Source organism: Nicotiana attenuata, unplaced genomic scaffold (genome assembly GCF_001879085.1).
Source record: "Nicotiana attenuata strain UT unplaced genomic scaffold, NIATTr2, whole genome shotgun sequence".
NCBI lineage: Eukaryota > Viridiplantae > Streptophyta > Magnoliopsida > Solanales > Solanaceae > Nicotiana > Nicotiana attenuata.
In genome coordinates this window covers 99,635-127,338 of record NW_017673604.1, presented here as the reverse complement: position 1 = coordinate 127,338, position 27,704 = coordinate 99,635, and the positions used below count along the sequence as shown (strand labels likewise).

General features: G+C 41.2%; 1 protein-coding gene across 1 annotated transcript; it reads left to right on the top strand.

The window, feature by feature from the left end:
- The first annotated feature begins 23,321 nt into the window (after window positions 1-23,321).
- On the top strand, window positions 23,322-27,460 carry LOC109216838. Its single transcript, XM_019381038.1, has 7 exons — window positions 23,322-23,542; window positions 24,081-24,416; window positions 24,492-24,585; window positions 25,525-25,646; window positions 25,821-25,967; window positions 26,500-26,598; window positions 26,877-27,460. The coding sequence occupies exons 2-7, from the start codon at window positions 24,096-24,098 to the stop codon at window positions 26,925-26,927; spliced, it is 834 nt and encodes a 277-aa protein (XP_019236583.1). The 5' UTR covers window positions 23,322-23,542; window positions 24,081-24,095; the 3' UTR covers window positions 26,928-27,460.
- The last annotated feature ends 244 nt before the right edge of the window (window positions 27,461-27,704 follow it).

The window sequence follows — 27,704 nt, the reverse complement described above, 5'->3', positions numbered from 1 at the left end:
GCGCTACAAGTTCACGCGGCCGCGCCACAGAAGTTCAGAGACCATCACAAGCCACTCATGCGGCCGCACTACAAGTTCACGCGGTCCGCGCCAGTCATCATGCGGCCGCACTTCATCATTGTGCGGTCCGCGTCAACATCTTCAGAAAGCAAGTCTCAAAAGTAAAGCAACCCAGTGCGGCCGCGTGTCATCATCGTGCGGACCGCACAGACCCCGCAGGGGTATTTTTGTCCGGTTTTTCTTAACTTAGTATAAATAGAATATTTGCCATTTTTTAGGGTACGGATTAGATACAGAACAGCTGCTGCACTCGTGAGACAAAAGTGTTAGCCTATTTTGGGCATTTTTCATTGTGTTTAACGTGGATTCTTGTGGTTTTACCTTCTAGTTAATTAATATGTTCATTTTATCTATTTCTCCTTCAATTTCTGTTGTTATTATGGCTAGCTAAACCCATAAGCTAGGGTTGTGGCTCAACCCTAGTGTGGGTAATTAATGGGTATGATTGTTTAATGCTTGAATGATGTTGGGTGTTTGATATTTGGGTTATTTTTATGTTTTCACTTGGATTTGGTGGTTGCAAACACTAAGTCTAGCTTTGTGAGTTTTGACCCTTCTTGAGAAAGAGTGTCTAAGACTCCAAAATTAACCCAACAAGGAATTAGGATGGACCTATGAGAATAGTAGTTCCAATTAACGGGTAAAACCTCGAGAGAGCAATTACCCAACTTGAACCCTAAGTTGCTTGGTTTGTTAGCCTACCCAATTGGTCTCGAGAGAGTCAATTGGGCAAAATCATTTTCTCTACCGAGAGGTGTGAGAGTGAGTGCTATCGTGCAACGGTTATATCATAAGCCCCATAATCATCATTCTCGTATTAGGAATCTCTATCCGTTAGTTGACCACCTAGGTAAATGCCACGACCCTAGTGCCTTTCTCCATCTTGCATACAACTTAGACTTAATATCTTAGCATAATTTAGTTAAAAGTAGTAGTTGTTAAATTGTAGTTGATAATCACAAAGAAAAACCCAAAAATGATAGAAGATCAATTAGAAGCAAACTCGCATTTCTAGGCTAAACAAATATCTAACTCCCTTCCTAGCTCCCTGTAGAAATTGACCCCGATACCACTATTGGGTAAAAGTGTTAGCGCCCACTCTTCCAAAGGTTGAGTCCGCTGCGACCTAATCAATGAGATAATAACAGGTAGAGTTGAGTCAGGTCTTAAGAATGCATACCCGAGATGATATGGCGATGGCTTCAGTTCCAGCTTTGGTAGCTCTTCTATTGACGGCTTAGCTGGAGGAGTTTTTCTTTCCTCCAAGTGCAAAGGCTCAAATTCAAGCTCCTTTTTCCCAAAACTTTGGCCTTCAAGAGAAAATACCCACTCTGCCAGGTCTTCACCATTAGCTTCGTCTAAGTTCATGAGACAAGCTGCTAGAGGGTCTTTAAGGTTCAATGCTGCATCGTCCTCCTCCAACACTACATCCACCGCATCTATTAGAGAGCAATTGGAAAATTCACTGGGTCTGCGCTTAGATTTTTGCACGTTGAATGTTATCTCTTCATCGTTTAATCACATTTTGAGCTCCTCAGTTTCAAAATCAATTAGAGCTCTCCTAGTGGCCAAGAATGGTCTTCCCAAAATTATGGGAATTTCCTCGTCAACCCGACAGTCAAGGATGACAAAATCTGCTGGAAACACAAACTTCCCAACCTGTACCAATACATCATCTAGAATACCAGAGGGCCTTTTCACAGTTCGGTCAGCCAGTTATAGTAGCATAGACGTGGGTCTAGCTCTTCCAATGCCTAGCCTTTTGTAGATAGCTAGGGGCATAAGGTTTATGCTTGCTCCCAGTTCATATAGTGCCTTAGAAAATGCTAAGTTGCCTATTGTGCAAGGGATTGTGAAACTCCCTGGGTCAGACAGCTTCTCAGCTATGGGTCTCGTCACAACAGCACTGCAGGTCTGAGTCAGTGTAACCGTGGCCAAGTCTTGGAAGTCAAACTTGCGGGACATCAAGTCCTTCATCATCTTTGCATACCCAGGCATTTCCTTTAGAGCATCAATCAATGGGATGTTTACTTGAATTTGCTTCAACATCTCCAAGAATTTCTTGTACTGCTCATCTTTTTGATACTTAGCCAACCTTTGTGGGAATGGTGTTGGAGGTCGCTTCTTCCCTGTAATTTGGGTTTTCTCTTGTTCAGGCACTGCTTCTACTATCGGTTCCGGTGCAGCTTCAGTCTCTTTCTCAACCACAACTTCCTTGTTGGTGCTTTCTTGCGCATTTTGTACCGTCACCTCAGTTAAACCTGCTGAATCATCTATCTCAATGGGTACTAGCACCAGTATCTCGGTCGGCCTGCTTTCATGAGCAATTTCTTGCTCCAGATCTAAGTCTCTACCATTTCGGAGACTCACTGCCATCAGCTGCTTCGGGCCCTGCTCTTTTGGATTGATTTGGGTGTTTGCAAGTAACGTCCCATGAGGATGATTATTTAGGGCCATGGAGATCTGTCCTAACTGGATCTCAATATTTTTGATCGCTGAGTCATGTAAGTCTACTCTGTCAGCTGGCTTTCCAGTGGACCCAATCACTTGTTGCATCATACCCTCGAGTTTAGCAAACCCATCTTCATGTCTTACAATCTGTTGTTGTGGAGGTTGTTGATAAGTCTGCTACTGATTTTGCTGGTTGTACCCTTGTTGCCTTTGGTAAGGCACCGTTTGCCCCTGTGGTCGCATAGTCCCATGATTATTGTTGTTATTGTACTACTGCTGAGCTGGTCTGTATTGTTGATTTTGCTGACCCCAATTCTGACCACCTGGTCTCGGTCCCCCGTAGCTAGCCACATAATTCATGTTCTCCTGATATTGTTGATTCTCACCTTCAGCACTCCATGAGCAGACATATGGCTGATTAATGCATGATGTGCATAGACCCCCATTAGTTGCATCAACTATGTGTACCTGCTATTTCTGGCCTGATTCTTCCACCTTTTTGGTTAGGATGCTCATTTGTGTCATCAAAGTAGCCATATTTTCAGCTATGGAGTTAGCTGGGTCTAGAGCCACTAAGTGAACCACGGGAGTGATTGGAGCGTTCCTTGTTGTCCATCCTGAGTTTTGTGCCATATTGTCAAGCAGGATCTTGCTCTCTCTGAATGTCTTGATCAAAAATGCTCCACCTGCTGAAGCATCAACATTAGCTTTCAAAGTATCTGCTAGACCCATGTAAAATCTCTGCCCCAACATCTGCTCTAAGATACCATGATGTGGACATGCAACCAGCAGACCCTTGAATCTCTCCCACGTTTCATGTAGCGTCTCAGTGGGTCTCTGTTTGAAGCTCAAGATCTCATCAATTTCGTTAAGCAGTTTTGTTGGGTGGATGAAATTTGCTCAAATATTGCTTGACTAATTCCTCCCAAGTACTGATGGAGTTGATGGGGAGTGAATTAAGCCAAGTCTGGGCTGCTCCTGTCACTGAGAACGGAAACAACAACAAACGTATTGCTTTCGGTGTGATATTGTGCTGTCTCTGCGTGGCACAGATTGAGAGGAAGTTCTTTAGATGTTGCTGAGGATCTTCAACATATGACCAAGAGAATAGTCCCTTGTTCCGCAACATATGTAGCATGTTATTTGTGATCTGGAATGAGTCTGCTTGTATCTGGGGGACTACAATAGCAGTTGCTAAGTTGTCAGTTGTGGGTTGTGCCCAGTCATATAGTGCTGCTTCTGGCACAAGAGATGCCACACCCTGATCATTTGGGTCATTCACGTTGTCCCTGTTGTTTAGATTACCATCTTCCATGTCTGGCTCAATTCCTTCGATTGAGTTTTGTTGTTGTTTGCCTTCCCTGTTTGCACGGTTCAATGCCTTGAACACCTTCTCAGGATCTGATAATGCTTCGAACAACTCTCCAGTTCTTGAGGAGTTTTTAGGCATGCACCTGTGACAACCACGACTACAAACGTTAGACTTTCAATGATCAGTTTAAATTGAAGAAAATTGACTACACTAACAATTTATGCGCTTCTTTTTAACTGCAATCAATAACACCGTTAATTACCCGGCAACGACGCCAAAATTTGATCACGCCCAACTATGCCTTATAAAAAAAAAGACAAAGCGGTCGCTGCAAATATATTCCGGTTAACAAGTCCGAAGTCGAATCCCACAGGGAACTAACCTATCAATCACAGCTATTGGACTCACAGAAATTCACGTATTCAATATTCAGAGATATTTGATTAACAATTTGGGTGTTTATTAACTAGATATTGTGTAATAAAATTGCAGTAAATTAAGACTAGCTATAGACTGATTGTAAGCAAGAATGAGAATGGTCTAAGGTTATGATTTCCCCTCTTGTCGGAATCCTTTCCGCTATGTTTGCTATAAATTTGCCTAAATCTTCTCTATCGATCATGAGCACTTTGACTGTCGTAACTCTCTCCCGAGTAACTACTACAATATACTAGACATATTCTCCCGAATTACGCTAGTTGGCCTTAGTTACAGCTCACTTAGATCGCACCCAAGGTTTCGTTATCCCTAGTCCCACCTTTAAACCCTTCGTATTGATCCCTCATATACGTTAGGAGTGGTGTTTTTCAACAACTACCTAAATATACACCCTCTCCCGAGTAATGCATACTAAATAGGCACAGCCGATTGAGGGCCCTTCAATCAACAGCAATCACAATATAGTTGAACAAACAGAGAAATTATTAAGGCAAATCTATATTAACATATCAGAAATTCATCCTCTAAGAGGTTCCATCAAAACCCTAGATTAAATGTTTAGCTACGCATAATCGTTTTCACAATCACAACAGTAGAATTCATCATTAATGATCAAAAGAAGAGGAAGAAAGGTAAAAATCTATGTCGAATCTTCCGCTTGCCTCTTGCCTCTTCTTGCCTTCAATAATCCTTCAAAAACCTTGATACCCTCTCTTTGGGCGACCTGGACTTCTTATATGTTAAGGAGAGTTGCCCCCGAAGTTACGAAATTACCCCTGAAAATAATTTTCCTCGAGGTGACGAGCGCGGCCGCGCTTGGATCGCTCTTGGGCCGCGCATATCGCGTTCTATTCTGCCTGACGAGCGCGGTTGGAGCGCGCCCGTGCTTGGCCCGCGCTCGTGAAGTTCAGCTGTTTTCTACTTGTTTTCTTCTTCTTTCACACGCGTTCACCTCCGATTGGATTTCCTTGCTCCAAATTAGCTCCAAACATTGTTCAATGTCCTCATAATCAAGACTTGCTCCTGCAAAGCACAAAATTCATAATTAGAGCTACTTGTTGTCATTTAACCTTCATATAACAATAAAGCATAGCTAAGTTGGGGCGTAAATGGTCGCTAAACTACATGAATATAGCCTATTATCATTTCTGCTTGCTGAGCTCCTTATTACACCAAAATCAAAATGAAAAACTAAACTAACTTAGCCTATCAGCTACGAGTTACAAGATTCCTATCTATAAACCTTTTGAAGCTTGATCTTGAGTCTTGGCTGGTTCTTCCTACGGACTCTAATCTGAATCTTGATGCTTGTTAGCTGCAAGTGCTGGTTCATTCTTCTTCAACTTTTCGGATCAAGAAGGGACATGCAAAGCTTGTGACTTCAATCATGTCTTGAGCAGTCGACATCTTTTCTCTGCTTCTGTACTTTGAGTTCACTTCTTTTTCTTTTTCTTCTTTTTATTTTATTCTGGATTTAGACTTCTTCTTTTGGCCGTCTCGAACCCTGTGTTTCGAGGTATAACCTGCTCAAACACCAAAACAAACAAACGAACAAAATTTTCTGCCCCAATTTTCACTAGGAAAATTTCGTGAGTTATTTGAAACCAAAACTTTATACTACTTCATTATTAAAAGTAATAAAATCAGGATTGTGTATCCTTGGGAAAAAGAAATTAAGGAGTGGAGACCCTATATCTAAAATGAAACGACTAGAGATCGGAGGCCCTATTGTTGGGAAAACCACCAGGTTATGCTGGTATCAACTAGGAGTGGGACCCTATGTTGGAAAATCATCAGGTTATGCTGGAATCAACTAGGGAGTGAGAACCTACTTTGGAAAATCATCAGGTTATGCTGGCATCAACTAGGGACTAGGACCCTATGTTGGAAAATCATCGGGTTATGCCGGCATCAACTAGGGAGTATGACCCTATGTTGGAAAATCATCGGGTTATGCCGGCATCAACTAGGGAGTGGGACCCTATGTTGGAAAAGTCATCCGGTTATGCTGGCATCAACTAGGGAGCGCGACCCTATGTTGGAAAAGTCATCAGGTTATGCTGGCATCAACTAGTGAGTGGCACCCTATGTTGGAAAAGTCATCAGGTTATGCTGCCATCAATTAGGGAGTGGGACCCTATGTTGGAAAATCATCGAATTATGTCGGCATCAACTAGGGAGTGGGACCCTATGTTGGAAAAGTCATCAGGTTATACTAGCATCAACTAGGGAGTGGGACCCGATGTTGGAAAAGTCATCAGGTTATGCTGGCATCAACTAGGGAGTGGGACCCTATGTTGGAAAAGTCATCAGGTTATGCTGGCATCAACTAGGGAGTGGAGACCCTATGTTGGAAAACCATCAGGTTATGCTGGCATCAGGTTATGCTGGCATCAACTAAGGAGTGGAGACCCTATGTTGGCATCAACTAGGGAGTGGTGACCCTACGTTGGCATCAGGTTATGCTGGCATCAACTAGGGAGTGGAGACCCTATGTTGGAAAAGTCATCAGGTTATGCTGGCATCAACTAGGGAGTGGAGACCCTATGTTGGAAAATCATCAACTAGGGAGTGGTGACCCTATATTGGCATCAGGTTATACTGGAATCAACTAGGGAGTGATGACCCTATATTGGCATCAACTAGGGAGTGGTAACCCTATGTTGGCATCAGGTTATGCTGGCATCAACTAAGGAGTGGAGACCATATGTTGGCATCAACTAGGGAGTGGTGACCCTATGTTGGCATCAGGTTATGCTGGCATCAACTAGGGAGTGGTGACCCTATGTTAGCATCAGGTTATGCTGGCATCAACTAGGGAACGGAGACCCTATGTTGGCATCAACTAGGGAGTGGTAACCCTATGTTGGCATCAGGTTATACTAGCATCAGGTTATGTTGGCATTAACTAGGGAGTGGAGACCCTATGTTGGCATCAACTAGGGAGTGGTGACCCTATGTTGGCATCAACTAGGGAGTGGTGAACCAATGTTGGAAAAGACGCAGCTAGGGATTGGAGACCCTATACTACCATGATTTTGAACTTTTCTTTGTTTTCTTTCTTTTCATTTTCATTTCTTTTAAGAGAATGAGTAAAATGCGGGAAAGAACTTGGAGGAAACTTCCCTTTTTGGGGTTGTTGCTGTAGAGCTATTTTAGTCTCTGCGCGGTTTTTTTTTTGTTGCACCTGCTTCTTGCAAGGTTGCTTTGGATTGCACCTGTTTCCTCTTTTTCAAACAAAGAACAATTTGTCAGTTTGAAATGGTGGTTGGTTTTGTGTCCTTGAGCATTTCAGTCACTTGATCTCGGCCCTTTCAACTGCAACTAGTTGTTTCCTGAATACCGATTGCATTTCTGACCCCGGAGGACCTCTGGCTTTTCCAGACTTTACCATGACGGTTTGTCGCGTGGGACTCAACCTTTTTGATTTTATTTTGCCTTTATAAGCCTTTCACTTCTGACTCTCCTTTTTTTCAATTTTTTTTAACTTCGAAGCATTGGGGAACTTTTGGCTCCTCAAACTTTGCTGCAACGGCTAGTCACGTGGGACTTAACCTTTTCCAACTTTATTTCGCCTTCATAGGCCTTTCATTTCTGGCTTCTTTCTTCCAACTTCAATTTCAGAGCATTTGGGGTACCTTGGCTTTTTCAAATCTTTGCCGAGATGGTTAGCCATGTGGGACTCAACCTTTTCAACTTTATTTGCCTTTATAGGCACTTCAATTTGATTTTCTCCTTCCAGCAGTTTTCAATTTCAAAATATCAGCCACTATGTTCTTGCCGAGGCTGGGTGCCTTCTTGTATATTAGCTTGTATCAAAGGAGAGCCCTATAAATCAGTCTTGTCATCCCTTCTTTGTCTCAATTTCGAATAGGTTTAGACCGAAAGGGATTCAAAGGAAAAACAAACAATGGAATGGACAAATGAATTTACACAAGAGGTATCCCTTTCGGGGAAAGGAAAAAAGGACTTATCTGGAGTACATGCGGACTTCAATGAACATGACATGCCTTTGGACTAGATGCCTCATCCGTGCAAACTGTCTGACTCTCAGAAATTCATCACAACTTTTGCCTCGAAACCGAGAAACCTTGCCCAGGACTGCGTCAATGTCAGTGACTAAAGATCCTCTTTTTCGAACAGTGGTGCCCTTTGCGGGTTTTCACGAGCTGACCTCTATTATTTCTCTTCTCACCATTGCCTTGTAGTGCTCTTTGCGAGTTTTCACTAACAAGACTCTCTTATTTTAGTTTCTCCACTTACTGTTGCCTCACGGTGCCCGTGTGGGTTTTCACCAATAAGACTCTCTCATTTTATTTCTCTCACTTTGATTGCATCGGATCCAAGTAGCTGTATTCTCCGATCCTTGAACATTCTCACCGATTGATCAGAAGGACTTGAAAGGATTTGGGTAAAAATGATTTGGACTGAATTACAACTTTGGAACCATTCAGACGGGATCATCGCCATTATAACATCTGCCCCAGTTTCACTTTTTAGGGAATTTGGATTTTTATTTTGGTGTGACTGAACCCTAGAGAGCGGCTGCCTACGTATCCTTTCGGAATCAAGTCGAACATAGTTTAGGGAACTTTGTTTTTGATTTTCTTTTGTTTTTCTGTTTTGTTTTGTTTTCTCTTTGTTTTTGCTTTCCTTTTTTTTTCATTTTTCATTTCATTTTCTTTTTGTCTCTTCTTCCACCTTTTTCTTTTTTGTATCTTTTTTTTTTCATTTTTCATTTCATTTTTTCAATCAATTTTTTTTCAATAACACTTTGAGGTTCCAAAGATGGTAATCAAAGAAAAGTAACCGGCTGAAAGGGTTTGCAAGTGGTTGATAGTGTTTGGGTAGCGAGAATAAAAGCCTTCTTCATCCCAACCGGAGAACATTAATGCTATATAGAGGATCCAATATAGTACCTTTGACTGCATTTGCATTGACAGTTGTTTCAGAGAAGTTTCTTTCGCAAATGCGAAAGTCCAGCATTTCTGAAGGCTTTGCAATTGCGAACCCCTGTTCGCATTTCCCATATCAGAGACCTGCAACTTTTATACTTAGACGAGTTTAAAACCCATTTTTCATATTCTCTCAAACATAAACACACTTAGGCGATTTTTCAAGGATTTCTTCTTCTCCAAATCAATTGTAAGTCGTTTTTAACTAACTTTCTTCAATTCTTAACATCTTTTAACATGATTTCAACTTCAAATCAATGATTTTCATGGGGAAAATTGGGTGTTTTGGCTAGAACCTAGGTTTTTCAAAAATTGGGGATTTGGACCTCGATTTGAGGTCCGATTTCAAAACAAATTATATATTTGAGTTCGTGGGGGAATGGGTGATCGGGTTTTGGTTCGAACCTTAGGTTTTGACCATGTGGGCCCGGGGGCAATTTTTGACTTTTTGGGTAAAACTTTGGGAAATTCATTTTCATGCATTCGAATTGATTCATTTAGCATTTATTGATGTAATTAAGTAACTTGTGACTAGATACGAGCGAATTGGTGGTGGAATCAAGGGGTAAAGCTATAATTGAATCGTGAATTGTGTTCGTGGCATCAAGGTAAGTGTTTGGTCTAACCTTAGCTTGAGGGATTAGGAGTCGAGTCCTATTTGCTATGTGGTAAATGTTGAGTATGACGTATAGGCATGGTGACGAATATCTATACGTTGGTGTCTAGCATGCCTGTAGGTCTTATATTGTGATTATCATGACTTCGTTGTATCTTTCATGCCTTGGTGATGATTTCTATATGTTGTGTAAAGTTTGTGGAAGGAATTCTGACATATGAACATTGAGGAGCGTTGGCTCAAGTTGTATAACAAATTGTGAAAGTGTAAATGATAATTGAACCTTTAGAGCATTGGCTCGGGTTGTGAAGTGAATTGTGAAGTAAAAGTGAGAAAGAGAAGAGATCATTATGTTGCCCCCTTGTCGGGCTATTATTGCTTTAAGTTGTTATCTCCCTTGTCGGGCTTTAGTTGTTGTTTTGATGTCGTCCCTTGCCGGGACTTGTTGTTGAATTATGGTTCCCTTGTCGGGATTATTATTGCATTTTCATTATTTTCCCTTGCCCTATTGTTTGTGATTGTTGTTTGGGTGAGGAAAGAGAGTTAAAGCACGAAGGGTGATGCCGTGCATTATTTTGGTGAGGAAAGAGTGTAAAGCACGAAGGGTGATGCCGTGTATGATTGTGAGGAAAGAGTGTAAAGCACGAAGGGTGATGTCGTGCCGCACGATGTACCATTCCGTGCCGATTATATTGATTATATGGTGAGAAAAGAGAGTAAAAGCACGAAGGGTGATGCCGTGCATGTTTTCATTACTTGATTGTTTTGGTAAGGATGAGAGTAAAAGCACGAAGGGTGATGCCGTGCATCTATTGATTTCTGGTTCTTTATTGATAACTGAGATATATTGCTTCTTACATTAACCTATTGTCTTTCTATTCGGAATTGATATTTCCCCCGCAGCATGCTCCCCCTCCCATCTTTACTTGTTTATTTTTGCTTTACTTTCCGATGTATATTATATAACTGAACAGGTTTATTTGGTAGTCTGGTCCTAGCCTCGTCACTACTTCGCCGAGGTTAGGCTAGGCACTTACCAGCACATGGGGTCAGTTGTGCTGATACTACTCTCTGCACCCTTTTGTGCAGATCGCAGTGCTGTTGATTTTGGACCGTAGGTTGAGTGACTACCTTCAGTCCACGCGGAGATCCAAGGTAGACCTGCAGGCGTCCGCAGGCCCTGGTATCTCCTCTATCCTTTGCTTCCTGTTTCATTTCTTTGTTTCAGAAACAAAGTATCTTTTGTTTTCAGACTTTGTATTTAGCACTCTTAGATCGTCTATGGTACTGTGACACCAGTTCTGGGTGATTAAGGCTTAAGTATTTGTAATAGATATAGTTTTCATATATGTTATCATTGTCTTCCGCATAAATTTGAAATTTCCACTGTTTTCACATTAATGCTTTAGAAATGTTAAAAAGGTGTAAAAATGGATAAAGGTAAATTGTTTAATAGTTGGCATGACTAGCTCACATTAGTAGGCGCCATCACGACTCCCGAGAGTGGGAAATCCGGGTCGTGACAAGTTGGTATTAGAGCTCTAGGTGACATGGGTCTCACAGTTCACAGACAAGCTTAGTAGAGTTTGAGGGATCGGTACGGAGACGTCTGTATTTATCCCCAGAGGCTACAGAGTTAGGAAAATTTCACATCTTTTCTTTCTTGTCGTGCGTTTTGGTTTCTCAATGCTGATTGAATTTCTATTCTGTTCTCTCGCAGATGCCGAGAACACGCGCTTCCTCATCTGCTGATCAGCAGCCCGAGCCCCCAGCAGCACCTCCCACGAGGGGCGGAGGGCGAGGGCGAGGCCGTGCTAGAGGCCGAGGTTGGGGCAGAGCTCAGCCCAGAGCACCAACACCAGCAGCGGAGCCTTAAGTTGACTTTGATGATGAGGTTCCGGCCCCAGCAGCTCCGGTGGGCCCAGCTCAGGTCCTAGAGGGGTTTATTGCTACCCCAGTACTCCAGGATGCTCTGGTCCGTCTAGTGGGCCTTATGGAGAGTGTCACCCGGGCAGGCTTACTTCCTGTAGCACCTGCCGTCTCTCAGGCTGGAGGAGGAGCCTAGACTCCTACTACTCGCACTCCGAAGCAGGTAGCTCCCCAGTTTAGACTCCAGCAGTTCAGCCAGTTGGAGCAGCTCAGCCGGGTGTGGTAGCCCAGGCCGGTGATGGAGCAGCTATGTCTGCCGATGCTTTGTGGAGGTTGGACAGGTTCACCAAGCTCTTCACTACTACTTTCAGCGGTGCATCTTCTAAGGATCCCCAGAATTATCTAGACAGCTGTCATGAGGTTCTCAGGAACATGGGGATAGTTGAGACCAATGGGGTCGATTTTGCCATTTTTTGCTTGTCTGGATCCGCCAAGACTTGGTGGAGAGATTATTGCTTGGCTAGACCAGCTGGATCACCAGCCTTGACTTGGGAGCAGTTCACGCAGCTATTTCTGGAGAAGTTTCTCCCTATCACTCAGAGAGAGGCCTATCGGAGGCAGTTTGAGCATCTCCAGCAGGGTTCCATGACTGTCACCCAGTATGAGACCAGATTCATCGATTTGGCTCGTCATGCTCTTATCATACTTCCCACCGAGAGAGAGAGGGTGAGGAGGTTCATTGATGGACTTATTCAGCCGATTCGTCTTCAGATGGCTAGAGAGACTAGGAGTGAGATATCTTTCCAGGAGGCGGCCAATATGGCCAGGAGAGTGGAGATGGTTCTGTCACAGGGGGGTGGTCATAGGTCAGACAAGAGGCCCCGTCATTCAGGCAGATTCAGTGGTACCTCGTCTGGAGGTAGAGATTCGTATGGTAGAGGTGCTAGAGGTAGAGGTAGAGGTCCTAGAGGTGGAGCTCAGGCTGCTAGAGGTGGAGGCCAGCTAGCGGCAGACCATCCCCGATGTTATGCTCTTCCAGCCAGGCCCGAGGCTGAGGCTTCTAATGCAGTTATTACAGGTATCGTTCTGGTTTGTCAAAGAGATGCTTTAGTGTTATTTGATCCAGGGTCTACATACTCGTATGTGTCATCTTATTTTGCACCGTATCTGGTCATGCCTAGTGATTCTTTGAGTGCTCCTGTTTATGTGTCTACACCGGTGGGTGATTCCATTGTAGTAGATCGAGTCCATCGTTAATGTATAGTTGTGATTGGAGGTCTTGAGACTCATGTAGATTTGCTTCTTCTGGACATGGTTGATTTCGATGTTATATTGGGGATGGACTGGTTATCACCTTATCACGCTATCTTAGATTGTCATGCTAAGACTGTGACCTTAGCCTTACCGGGTTTACCTCGTTTAGAGTGGAGAGGGACTCCTGGTCATTCCACCCGTAGTGTTATCTCCTATGTGAAGGCTCGGCGTATGGTCGAGAAGGGGTGTTTGGCCTATTTGGCCTATGTTCGTGATTCTAGCGGTGAGGTTCCTTCTATTGATTCTGTGCCCATTGTTCGTAAGTTTCCTGAGGTTTTTCCTTCAGACCTGCCGGGTATGCCACCCGACAGGGACATTGACTTTTGCATTGACTTGGCTCCGGGCACTCAGCCCATTTCTATCCCGCTGTATCGTATGGCCCCGCCTGAGTTGAAAGAGTTGAAGGAGCAGTTGCAAGACTTGCTTGAAAAGGGTTTCATTAGGCCCAGTGTTTTGCCTTGGGGTGCGCCGGTGTTGTTTGTTAAGAAGAAGGATGGATCGATGCGAATGTGTATAGATTACCGGCAATTGAACAAGGTTACAATCAAGAATAAGTATCCGCTGCCGAGGATTGATGATTTGTTCGATCAACTTCAGGGTGCCAAAGTATTTTCAAAGATTGACTTGAGATCTGGCTACCATTAGTTGAGGAGTAGGGCATCCGATGTCCCTAAGACAGCTTTTCGCACTCGGTACGGGCATTATGAGTTCTTGGTGATGTCATTCGGGTTGACAAATGCCCAGTAGCTTTTATGGATTTGATGAACCGAGTGTTCAGGCCTTACTTGGATTCGTTCGTGATAGTCTTCATTGATGATATTTTGATCTATTCCCGCAACCGGGAGGAGCACGAGCAGCATCTTAGAGTTGTTCTTCATACCTTGAGGGATAGTCAGTTGTACGCCAAGTTCTCGAAGTGTGAGTTTTGGTTGAGTTCACTTGCATTCCTGGGTCATGTGGTGTCAGCAGAGGGTATTCAGGTTGATCCGAAGAAGATTGAGACAGTCAAGAACTATCTTAGACCAGCATCAGCTACAGAGATTCGGAGTTTCTTGGGATTGTCAGGCTACTATCGTCGGTTCGTGAAGGGGTTTTCATCTATCGCAGCCCCGATGACCAGGTTGACCCAGAAGGGTGCCCAGTTCAGATGGTCGGACGAGTGTGAGGTGAGCTTTCAGAAGCTCAAGACAGTTTTGACTACGGCACCGGTGTTGGTTTTGCCCACAGGTTCAGGGCCTTGTACAGTTTATTGTGATGCATCTCGTATTGGACTTGGTGCGGTGCTGATGCAGGATGGCAAGGTCATTGCCTATGCTTCACGGCAGTTGAAGATTCATGAGAAGAACTATCCAGTTCATGATTTGGAGTTAGCAGCCATTGTCCACGCGTTGAAGATTTGGAGGCATTATCTGTATGGCGTGGCATGTGAGGTGTTCACGGATCACAAGAGTCTGCAGTATTTGTTCAAGAAAAAAGAGTTGAATTTGAGGTAGAGGAGGTGGTTGGAGCTGTTGAAAGACTATGATATCACCATCTTATATCATCCGAGAAAGGCCAATGTGGTGGCCGATGCTTTGAGTAGGAAGTCAGCCAGTATGTGCAGTCTTGCTTATATTCCGGTCGGTGAGAGACGGCTTGCATTGGATGTTCAAGCTTTGGCCAATCAGTTCGTGAGGTTGGAGCGTATCCAAGATCGGCAGTATGATGATCCCCATTTGTGTGTCCTTAGAGACACGGTGTAGCACGGAGGTGCCAAGCAGGTTACCTTAGGTGATGATGGAGTTTTGAGATTGCTGGGTCGAGTTTGTGTGCCTAATGTGGATGGTCTTTGAGAGTTGATTTTAGAGGAGGCCCATAGCTCCCGGTACTCTATTCATCCAGGCGCCGCCAAGATGTATCAGGATTTGCGACAGCAATATTGGTAGAGGAGAATGAAGAAGGATATCGTTGCATATGTGGCTCGGTGTTTGAATTGCCAGCAGGTTAAGTTCGAGCATCAGAGGCCCGGTGGTTCATTTCGGAAGATTGAGATTCCTGAGTGGAAGTGGGAGCGTATCACTATGGACTTTGTTGTTGGACTCCCACAGACTCTGAAGAAGTTCGATGCAGTGTGGGTTATTATGGATAGGCTGACCAAGTCAGCACATTTCATTCATGTGGCAGTCTACTATTCTTCCAAGAGATTAGCTGAGATCTATATCCGGGAGATTGTTCGCCTTCATGGTGTGCCCGTGTCTATCATTTCGGATCGAGGTACGCAGTTTACCTCACATTTTTGGAGAGCAGTTCAGCGAGAGTTGGGCACACGGGTTGAGCTGAGCACAGCATTTCATCCTCAAACAGACGGGCAGTCCGAGCGGACTATTTAGATTTTGGAGGATATGCTCCGAGCTTGTGTCATTGACTTTGGAGGCTCGTGGGATCAGTTTTTGCCTTTAGCAGAGTTTGCCTACAACAACAGCTACCAGTCGAGTATTCAGATGGCTCCCTATGAGGCTTTATATGGTAGACGGTGTCGGTCTCCAGTTGGATGGTTTGAGCCGGGAGAGGCTCGGTTGTTTGGTACGGATCTGGTTCAGGATGCCTTGGACAAGGTCAGGATTATTCAGGATAGGCTTCGTACAGCTCAGTCCAGGAAAAAGAGCTATGCTGACCGCAAGGTTCGTGATTTGGAATTCATCGTCGGTGAGCGGGTATTGCTTCGAGTGTCGCCTATGAAGGGCGTGATGAGATTTGGGAAGAAGGGCAAGCTTAGCCCTAGGTTCATTGGCCCGTTTAAGATTCTTGATCGAGTGGGAGAGGTGGCTTATAGACTTGCGTTGCCGCCGAGCTTATCAGCCGTGCATCCAGTATTTCATGTGTCCATGCTTCGGAAGTATCACGGCGATCCATCCCACGTGTTAGATTTCAGCACTGTCCAGTTGGACAAGGACTTATCTTATGAGGAGGAGCCGGTAGCTATTGTAGACCGGCAGGTTCGTCAGTTGAGATCGAAGGTCTTTCCTTCTGTTCGTGTTCAGTGGAGAGGTCAGCCTCCTGAGGCATCGACCTGGGAGTCCGAGTCTGATATGCAGAGCCGTTATCCCCATCTTTTCCCCGACTCAGGTACTTCCTTCTTCCGTCCATTCGAGGACGAACGGTTGTTTTAGAGGTGGAGAATGTGATGACCCAAAAGGTCATCACTTGTTTTTAAAATGAATTCTACGTTCCAGGCCTTAAAAACCTCTTTTAGCATCACCCCGATTTGCGCGCGTAGTCCGGGCGCGTAGCCGGAAAGCCTATGTGTGAAAATCTGTGAAAACAAATTGATAAATTTTGACTATAAAATGAATTAATTTGACTTCGGTCAACGTTTCGGATAAATGGACCCGAACCCGTGAGTTGACGGTCCCGTAGGGTCCGTAGGAAAATATGGGACTTGGGCGTATGCCCGGAATCGAATTCTGAGGTCCCAAGCCCGAGAAATGAATTTTTAAAGAAAATTGTTTTCTGAAATTGTTTAAAGGATTTGGAAATGAATTTTGATTAGAACATGTTAGTATCGGGCTCGTATTTTGGTTCTGGTGCCCGGTGTAGGTCTTATATACGATTTAAGATAATTCTGTGAAGTTTGGTGAGAAACGGAATCCGTTTGACGTGATTCGGACCTTAAATGCAAATTTGATGTTTAAAGAAGTTTTGAGAAATTTCATTGATCTTGAGGTTTAATTCGATGTTCATGATGTTATTTTGGTGATTTTAGTGCACGAATAAGTCCGTAGGATATTTTTGAGGTTGTGTGCATATTGGTTTGGAGCCCCGAGGGCTCGGGTGAGTTTTGGATAGGCCACGGGGTGCATTTTGAGCTTAGAAAAATTGCAGGATTTTTGCTGGTATGATCAGGCCTGCAGGCTTCACATTTGCGAAGCCTGGCTCGCAAATGCGATTTCGCAAATGCGAGGGCTTGGTCACAAATGCGAACTAGCCCAGGCCTGCCCTCCATCGCAAATGCGGTAAGTTCATCACAATTGCGTCCTCGCAAATGCGAAGCTTCCCAGCTTGGCCAGTGATCGCAAATGCGACCAATGTGTCGCAAATGCGGAAGTCGCAAATACGACATTTCTTTCGCAAATGCGAAAGTCCAGCATTTCTGAAGGGTTCGCAACTGCGAACCCCTGTTCGCATTTCCCATATCAGAGACCTGCAACTTTTATACTTAGACGATTTTAAAACCCATTTTTCATATTCTCTCAAACATAAACACACTTAGGCGATTATTCAAGGATTTCTAATTCTCCAAATCAATTGTAAGTCATTTTTAACTAACTTTATTCAATTCTTAACATCTTTTAACATGATTTCAACTTCAAATCAATAATTTTCATGGGGGAAATTGGGTGTTTTGGGTAGAACCTAGGTTTTTTAAAAATTGGGGATTCGGACCTCGATTTGAGGTACGATTTCAAAATAAATTATATATTTGAGTTCGTGGGGGAATGGGTGATCGGGTTTTGGTTCGAACCTCAGGTTTTGACCATGTGGGCCCGGGGGCGATTTTCGACTTTTTGGGTAAAACTTTGGAAAATTCATTTTCATGCATTCAAATTGATTCATTTAGTGTTTATTGATGTAATTAAGTAACTTGTGACTAGATACGAGCGAATTGGTGATGGAATCAAGGGGTAAAGCTATAATTGAATCGTGAATTGTGTTCGTGGCATCGAGGTAAGTGTTTGGTCTAACCTTAGCTTGAGGGATTAGGAGTCGAGTCCTATTTGCTATGTGGTAAATGTTGAGTACGACGTATAGGCATGGTGACGAGTATCTATACGTTGGTGTCTAGCATGCCTGTGGGTCTTATATTGTGATTATCATGACTTCGTTGTATCTTTCATGCCTTGGTGATGATTTCTATATGTTGTGTAAAGTTTGTGGAAGGAATTGTGACATATGAACATTGAGGAGCGTTGGCTCGAGTTGTATAACGAATTGTGAAAGTGTAAGTGATAATTGAACCTTTAGAGCATTGGCTCGGGTTATGAAGTGAATTGTGAAGTAAAAGTGAGAAAGAGAAGAGATCATTATGTTGCCCACTTGCCGGGCTATTGTTGCTTTAAGTTGTTATCTCCCTTGCCGGGCTTTAGTTGTTGTTTTGATGTCGTCCCTTGCCGGGATTATTATTGCAATTTCATTATTTTCCCTTGCCCTATTGTTTGTGATTGTTGTTTGGGTGAGGAAAGAGAGTTAAAGCACGAAGGGTGATGCCGTGTATTATTTTGGTGAGGAAAGAGTGTAAAGCACGAAGGGTGATGCCGTGTATGATTGTGAGGAAAGATTGTAAAGCACGAAGGGTGATGTCGTGCCGCACGATGTACCATTCCGTGCCGACTATATTGATTATATGGTGAGAAAAGAGAGTAAAAGCACGAAGGGTGATGTCGTGCACGTTTTCATTACTTGATTGTTTTGGTAAGGATGAGAGTAAAAGCACGAAGGGTGATGTCGTGCATCTATTGATTTCTAGTTCTTTATTGATAACTGAGATATATTGCTTCTTACATTTACCTGTTGTCTTTCTATTCGGAATTGATATTTCCCCCGCAGCATGCTCCCCCTCCCATCTTTACTTGTTTACTTTCCGCTGTATATTATATAACTGAACAGGTTTATTTGGTAGTCTGGTCCTAGCCTCGTCACTACTTCGCCGAGGTTAGGCTAGGCACTTACCAGCACATGGGGTCGGTTGTGCTGATACTACACTCTGCACCCTTTTGTGCAAATCCCAGTGCTGTTGATTTTGGACCGTAGGTTGAGTGACTACCTTCAGTCCACGCGGAGATCCAAGGTAGACCTGCAGGCGTCCGCAGGCCCTGGCATCTCCTCTATCCTTTGCTTCCTATTTCATTTCTTTGTTTCAGAAACAATGTATCTTTTGTTTTCAGACTTTGTATTTAGCACTCTTAGATCGTCTATGGTACTGTGACACCAGTTCTGGGTGATTAACGCTTAAGTATTTGTAATAGATATAGTTTTCATATATGTTATCGTTGTCTTCCGCTTAAATTTGAAATTTCTGCTGGTTTCACATTAATGCTTTAGAAATGTTAAAATGTTTTAAAAATGGATAAAGGTAAACTGTTCAATAGTTGGCTTGCCTAGCTCACATTAGTAGCCGCCATCATGACTCCCGAGGGTGGAAAATCCGGGTCGTGACACCTTTTTCCCAAGGGGATAGGGATTTTTTCCAATTTAAGTGACATTAATCGAAATGGGATTATTTTATTTAATTCAGAGTCGCCACTTGGGATATTTATGGTGTCCCAAGTCACCGGTTTATTTTAAATCCCAAATCGAGGAAAATTGACTCTATTTTTGGTCCGCGAACATAGAAGACCGGGTAAGGAATTCTGTTAACACGGGAGAAGGCGTTAGGCATTCCCGGGTTCCGTGGTTTTAGCACGGTCGCTCAACTATTAAAAATCGGCCTAAATATCTGATTACATGTTTAAACCTATTGTGCATTTTTACTTTTTTAACCGCTTTTAATTATATATGGAGTTATTTCTGGAACAAGTTACGATTCTCGTACACTTGTTTGTTTTTGTACATGTCGCAAATCGTGTCACGGGAACCGTACCCACGATCTACAACATGTGTATTTAAGTTCTTTATCAAAATCTGAGCTCCACCAATTTAAGACACCAAACCAACGAAAATGGAAAGAAACAAACACTATCATCACATTACAAAGACATGCTCATAGTAGTTAACCAAGAAATAAAGGACAAAACATTAAGCTCATTGAAATGGATAGTGAGACCAACCTTTATTTTTTCAGTTTTAAGGACACCAATAACAGTTAAACTATATGATATTTCTACTCTTAACGTGCTTAAACAGAGATATGATGTATTCATACGAAGCATATGGGACAAACTGAATAAATCTTGTTAAATTCAAAACAGAGTGTAACAAATCACATTCCGCCATAGGTATTCAACAGTCCTTGATTCAAGTTCACAACATGACATTCTTATAACTTTATGGCATCAAAATCGACCAGAAACATAACATTGGAGGAAAATTACCTCGACAGCAGCGAACCAACAAAATTCGCTTAAATAGAGATCAAGAAACTTGAAAATGGAGCCCAGCAATGTTGAAGAGCAGAAACAGCGTTATGAACCTCAGCAATTATAGCAATTGAGTCGAACAAAATCGAGCAGTGAATAAGTTTCGAATAGAGTATTCAACGAAACCTCCAAACAAAAGTAGCAGAACCCGACGGTGAGAGACAACGACGACAAACTCGATTCAATCAAACCCCATTTTTGCAACAGAAATCCGAAATTAAAAGGGAATAAGCAGAATTTTTTTTTTGAAATTTTAAAAGAATCGGAAACTAAGGAGGGGAGCTTGAAAAATTCTTGAAACCTCAGTTTCCTCTCAATTTTTCTGCTGCTCTCTATCTCGGTGGCGGCTGATTTATTGGAGTTTAGAAAGAAAAAAAGGTGATGGCTTGTTTTAGGTTGAAGAGGAGTTGGGGTTGCGGCTAAGTTGGGTGTGAAAGGGGTTTGTTATCTTCTCATGAATTTAGGTTGAGCTCCCTTTCTATGTTTATGTGTGTGTGTGTGTGTTTGGGACGATGAAGGATGAGGAGAATCAGAGGAGCTGCGCCGCTGCTGGCTTTCTAGAAGGGGGGGGTCTGTCTTTTGGAAAAAGGTCCTCCTTTTAGGGTAAAGGGGATGAGTGTTTATAGGGATGGATGGAGTTGGGCCAGGCATGTGGGCTGAAACGGGTATAGGGAAGAAATAGGCTGTTGAAGTCGGCCCAATTTATTTAAGACTAGGCAGCCTCCTTTTATGCTTAGTAAAGCTAAAAATTGCAAAAAAATAAACCTATTTAATGATTTATCTAACAATTGACTAAATTAATTAACTAAAAATGCATGTAAAAATTACTAAAGTATTTTTTGTTGTGATTTTCATGACTTATGATATTCCTAGATGCATGAACAATGCGCCTAAACACAAAACAAATAAAGAAAAACTCCCAAAAATTCATAAAAATAATAAAAATTATTTTTAAATTATTTTTAGGAGTAATTTCCTATGTGGGGCAAAAATTAGGTGCTCACACCTCTATCACAGAATAGTTATTCCGTTTTATCCTGGGAAGAATTAATCCATAACTTTGGGCAATAGTGGGGGGATTAAATTCCTTAAGGACACAGTGAATTCAGTGGGCTCGGAATTATTTTACGATTTGTTCATTGAACTAACGTTTGTTTGCTTCTCTAATTTTTTTATTTTGAACACAGTAATACCAACACTTCTCAATCTTGTAGAGTACAAAAAAATTCTGTTGAATTTTCTTTTAGAGCTTTTTTGGAAAGTCACTTATAGGAATTGGATTTGGGTATAATTATACAGTTTGACATGTTTGTCTGGCCAAGTAATTACTTAGTCAGCATGGAATTAGATATAATTGGAGAGGTGTAATTACACTCTTCAATTTTCAAGGGGAGGTAAGAGTTGGTGATAATGACACTATGTAATAACAAGGTTACTTTTTAATTTCTTTCCTTTTTGGTTTTTATTTTAATTTATTTTCTTTATAATTTTTTTTTCTTTGTACATTATTTATCTACCTTTACTTCTTGTAAAGATGAGCGATGTCAAAAAGATGAGCGTAGCAGAAATGAGGATATTGAGATGGATGTGTGGTCATACCAGGAAAGACAAGATCAGGAATGAAGTTATCAGGGACAAGGTGAGAGTGGCATATGTGAAAGCCAAGTTATGGGAATCGAGGCTGCGATGGTGTGGGCATGTGAAGAGGAGAGATATAGATGCCCCGGTCATGAGGTGTGAGAGGTTGACCACGATGGGCTTGAGGAAGGGCAGAGGTAGGCCTAAGAAGTATTGGGGAGAGGTGATTAGGCAGGACTTGTCGGTGCTTCACCTAACCGAGGACATGACTAGCGATAGGAAGGTTTGGAGATCGAGGATTAAGGTGGTGGGTTGACAGGTAGTTGCGATTTTTTCATAGGTTCACCAGTAGTACTAGTAATATTCTTGCTGTGGGTTGAAAGTTACTTCCTTCTAGTTTGTTATTGTATCTGGTACTTTGCAACCACGTCCATTATTTTTGTAAATTGCTACTGGGATTGTTGCTCTTTGATTGTTACTTTTTTATGATACTTTTTCTTCCCTTTTACTGGATATTGTTGCTCCCTGATGGTTACTATTTGATGCTACTTTTTCTCCTCTTTGTTTATCGCCTTTCTCCCGCCTCTTTCCTCCTCTTNCCCCCCCCTCCCTCTTCTTCTCCCCTATTCTTCCTTTTCACCTTTTCTTGAGTTAAGGGTCTTTCGGAAATAGCCTCTCTACCTCTCCAGGTAGGGGTAAGGTCTGCGTACTCACCATCCTCCCCAGACCCCACCCGTGTGATTAAACTGGGTATGTTGTTGTTGTTGTTGTTGTTGTTACTCTATGTAATTGCTCGTATATTTATTTCTTATTTGTTTTATTTTCTTCATTTAGCGTACTGTGTTATTATTCAAGTTTTTGAAATTACACCTCCTAATGTTAGAAATAATAAGCCATTAACAAACTTGGCATATAATGAGTGATGGCAGTAAGTAGAATTTCGTTGTTGAATGAGGTTATAAACTTATTATGTTTCCTAATCTTAAGTTGTATTAGAACTTATTTTTATTATGTTAGAATTTGACATATGTTAAACTATTTTTTATTTTTTGGATTTTGAAATTGTGTAGTTCATTTTTTAGTTAGAACTGATAGATTAGTTTTGTCAAACATTTGAAAAATATTATGACATTATATTTATAAATATTAATTTATTTTATAATATTAGTTATAAATATATGATTACTAATTAATGTATATTCAAGAAAAAATACGCATCTTAAATACCAAATCTGATATCATTTACTTATATAAAATTATTTATAGGCATATATTTATTATATTAATTTTTAAGTTTTGATAATTTTTTCATTTAAAATTTAGCCTAACAGTGTAATTACACTTGTGCAACCAAACAATACGCTTATAATTGCTCTGTAATTATGTTATGACAAACAAACATGTCATCGTAATTATTATATTGTGGAATTACTAAGCTGTGTAATTACTACCATAATAATTACACTAATTTCAATTACCAGGTAGTTTTCCAAACAGATACTAAGATAATTAAAACCCATTTTTCTGGTAAAGCTGAGTAAACCCGACTAACCCGAATAGCAAAAGGATCGGGCTGGATTATCCAAATAGCTCAACTTTTTTTTGCTCGTAATTTGAATGTTTGGTCAGTTGCATGTAGCATTTGGGTACACTGCCAATTTCATCGAAACAGTGCCCAGCATTCCCAAATCCAAACCCTAACAAATTGGACTGAACTTTTACCTTCAATCACTTTCCCGATCAAAACGATTTATAGTTTTATACTATCTCCCCTTTTTCTTTTAACTACGAAGCTGGGAAAAAAGAAGTAACTTTCCTTTTATTGTGTTTTACCCAGGTACCCAAAGTTATAATGATTCTTTTGTTTTACGGTATGATTATGCTGATTCATTTTCTGGGTTTTCAAATTCTTGAGTTTTAGCCATAGGTAGGTAACAGAAAATTTAGGTTTGTTGTGTGGTCATTTTCTATCCGTCTCAGAATGTTTTTGTTTATACAAAGTTACAAACATTATCTTGGTATACTATACATCAATAAACTTGTGCTGATTCATTAGAACAGTAAGAGCGTGAATAAGAGACCGGAAAACGGAAATGCAGCTAAGGTTGAGGCCTTTGATTGTTTTTAGCAGCTTTAATCATTCAACTTTACTTGAACAGTTAGAGAAAGAAAAGGAAGCTGATTATCCATCTTAATGTAATTGTTTCTCATAAGATATCCATTTTTGCATGATCCAATTTGACCATAAATTCTTCGACATAAGATCAAGTTTGGTTACCGAGCATCATCAATCAGTAATTGTAATGGAAACCCAACTTTGACATATCTTAGTATTAGCTGGCATGTTTGTGTTTATGTTTTTAAATAATGTTCAGGTTTGAACTGGAAAAATGCTGATGGGACATGCAGAAGGGGTTCCGAAACTCGGTTCAACGTCGAAGTTACTGCATTCTGATCCTGAATCAGAGCCTGATGATGAAGAAGAAGCTGATACTCCTGAACAGATACTATACATGGCTTCTTTTGATGAACTTGGAGCGGAAAGTGTTCAGTATGACACTATAATATGGCTCTCTATATCGTTGCTGTTGGTTTTAGCTTGGGGGATTGGAATAATTATGTTACTCTATCTGCCCATACGAAGATATGTGCTTAAAAAGGAAATTTCATCACGCAAACTTTATGTTACTCCAGATGAAATAGTTTACAAGGTATCAATAGCTTGATCAAATCATGCTGTTTTCTTGAGACAATATAGCTGATACATCTGCTTTTGTCAATTGTAGGTGTCAAGACCTTCATTTATACCATTTTGGGGACACATAAAATTTGAAAAGCACGTTCCTCTTCCTTTAGTGATAGATATTATTATTGAACAAGGTACCAACTGCAACTTCTCTTATCCTACATCCTTTAAAACTCTTCTACTGTTCTTTTGGTTCAACCTCATTCCAAATTTTTGTATTAATCGCGATCGGCCATCCATTGATAAAGAGGTCGTGCTAGATGAACAGTGGAATGGGGTTATGCTGGACAAGAATCAATCCACTATGCCTCAATCCCAAAATAGAGGCCTTAACTTTCAAATGAATTTTCTGTTCCTGCTAAAAGTTGGAGTTCTCCATCGACACTTGTGGGCTAAATTCTGAATTCTGATTTAATCTCACCAAATCACATTTTCAATTGGTTGCATCTGATAAAATCTTACAATCTCATGAACATCTACTATTAATTTGTTGCATGTAAATTATATGTCCCTGTTCAACTGTCAAGTTTTGGAAAAGCAGATCCTTGGTTGCTACATCTTCGAAGAACAATTTAAACTTGTCATTACAAGTTTCACAAGATCTGAGCTTGTGTATGTCTTTCTCTGATGTAAAGAGCAGTATAGAAGGTATCTTATCCAATCAGATTAAGAGAGAAAAAACAAAAGGAGAATTAGACTTGACGGTCTTGTGGTGGATAAAGTAGTAAATTGACTCTATACAGCAAGAATAAACATTTTCTAAGAATTTGAGTAGGAAGAAAAGGAAACAAGTTTAGACATTGAGCAGATGGGCGTTAGCCATATCGTAATGCAACTACTAGGCACTAGCTTGGTAATTCTCATTCAGTTCATAACAGTCAATATTACTCACCCATGGCCGTTCATTCTCACATTCATTATCTTCTTGAACTCTATTCATTTTAAATAAATTCTCTGTTGTTCTTTTCAACTGTTTTACTTGATAAAGTATTTTTTCCTGACTCTCTGTAGTACCTCATGAACGCCTCTTGTGCCCTATTGCTGTTAAAAACTTTGACAATCTATGTTTGTAGGTTGCTTGCAGTCAATGTTTGGTCTGCACACCTTCAGAGTTGAAAGTATAGCCCGTGGAAAAGCTGCACCAGTTGATGAACTGCAGGTGCAAGGTGTACATAATCCTGGAGTCCTAAGGAAGGTAAAATAATCTGTTATGCTCTGTGAAACTTCCCCTTTGTTCTTTTTCTCCTTTTTGCTTTTTGGGATTTTTCACTCAATAAGTTTCACTGCTCTATGATTTTACTTTTTGTGGGTTCATTGGCAGACCAGAACATTGATTATGAAGTTTGAAGTGTCATTTCTTTTTTTGCAGGTCATCGTAACTGAAGCATCAAAGGTCATACATGCTGGAAGGAGTTGGAGATCAGTGGTTCAAGGTGGTGACGGTGAAAGTATTTCTCGCATGGAGTCTTTAACTCAGGCTCCAGCTGTTTTGAGATCACCATCTAAAACTTTAAAGGTAAAAGCGATAATCCAACATTTTTACCTAAATCAGATCCTAGGCCCAGGGTCTTTTGAGATTTTGTTTACCAAGTTGGTTATAGAAGACCACTTTGTCTGAATTTACTGCTATGGGCTTAATTTCTTCCTGAAAATCTTAAGACAATGTATCTTTTTGCATGGATAATAGTAAGGCGTAAAGTTGTGTTAATAACACATCGCTATAAGGCACTGCAGAAGGGCATCATGCCACTAGATCAGGTTTATCTCTTTGTTTTGGGCAATTTTCATGTCGAAAATATAGAAACACAATGAAATAGGGTCACCTTATCTCGTCGTTTTAAGTGATGTCCCGTTTGCCTATGTCATTTTATCTGAACCTGTTTTAAGTAGAGCTCCAGTACTTACATCTAGTTGCGGAATACAGTTTTATCTTACATCCATGATCCATCATTATTATTGAATGGACAATGTAAATCAAGTCCTATTAAAATGTTTCTTTTTACTTCATTTTACTTAAATATCTGAACTTGCATCTGTCTATTATGCAGCTGACGGGCTCCCCACGCCATGCTTCAATGGAGCCCAGAAGTTTTGTATCTTCTGATTTTCTGCTTCATAAGCTTGAAGAAGTTAATAAATCAGTGAAGGTGAATACCATGTCTATTACTGCACATATTTCTAGATACTTGACATTTATCTCCTTGAAAACTGTTTAAGTTCTCAAGATGTTTTGTGAAGCAAATGAACTGATTATGATCTTACTAGAAAGAGTGAACATAATAGCAATGAGTTCGAATTCGAACTTCATTTCATTCTAAGCATATTCCTTGTGCCATGTTTTTGAAACTTCTTCATTCTAACATATGCTTTCTGCCATGTTTCTGAAACTTGCTCTCATATAACAAGTCTTTTCTTACATGACCAGAAAATTGAGTTTCTTATCGAGAAGTCCCCAGCCACCCCAGGAAGCAGCTAACAGAATGATATATGTCTTTGCCTCGGTAACATAAGTGCTTATCTGAACCAGGAAAAGTTGCTTACATAGAAACTCTCAAGCAGCCCCGGGGAGCATCTATTGGGTCTTACTTTGTGCCTCGTTGGCTTTTCCTTCTAAGAGCTAATGTACCCAGAAAAGTTAAATTTGCGTGTGGCACTCCAGGAAGCAGCTAATAGGATATATATGCCTCATGATTTTAGCGTTTGCAATGCAAATTAACCGGTTTAAGCCATAGGGTGTGAGGTCTTCCCTACTGGTTATAGTTCATCAGCATGAGAGTGTGGCAATCTAGAGTGTAGAGTCGCTACAAGTTTGGATCAACTTTTGGACCATAAACAGAGAGACGCTCTCTTTCAAGCAGTTATACTTGGCCTCACTTGTAATAAAGAACCTAGAGCCACATTTTAATTTCAAGTGGAAAATCTTAAACTGTTTGTTGATAACCTAAATTTTAGTTGTATTTGAATTTGAGCCTATACCCGGGTTTGGATAAATGACCCATCTTATAAACAGCATCAGTATTTTTGTTACCAAAGGGAAAAAAGTATATATCACACGTTAATGATTTCTTATCAGAAGTTAAAGCCATAGCAATGGGAAGTTAAAGACTAACTTTAAGCCGTGCAAATGCCACTATATCTGAGAAGAAAGATGAAGATATACATAGAGGTTAGCCAGAGGGTAAATTTCTACGCATTTGGTGTATGTTAAATTGTATTTGGGCAGGGTGCTTTTAAGAATTAATGGAGGTTAACA

Coding starts and splice junctions, on each gene's coding strand:
- LOC109216838 (XM_019381038.1), top strand. CDS start 24,096: ATGCTGATGGGACATGCAGAAGGGGTTCCGAAACTCGGTTCAACGTCG. Junction 24,586..25,524: donor AGATATTATTATTGAACAAG/GTACCAACTGCA, acceptor CTATGTTTGTAG/GTTGCTTGCAGTCAATGTTT. Junction 25,968..26,499: donor CACCATCTAAAACTTTAAAG/GTAAAAGCGATA, acceptor TCTATTATGCAG/CTGACGGGCTCCCCACGCCA.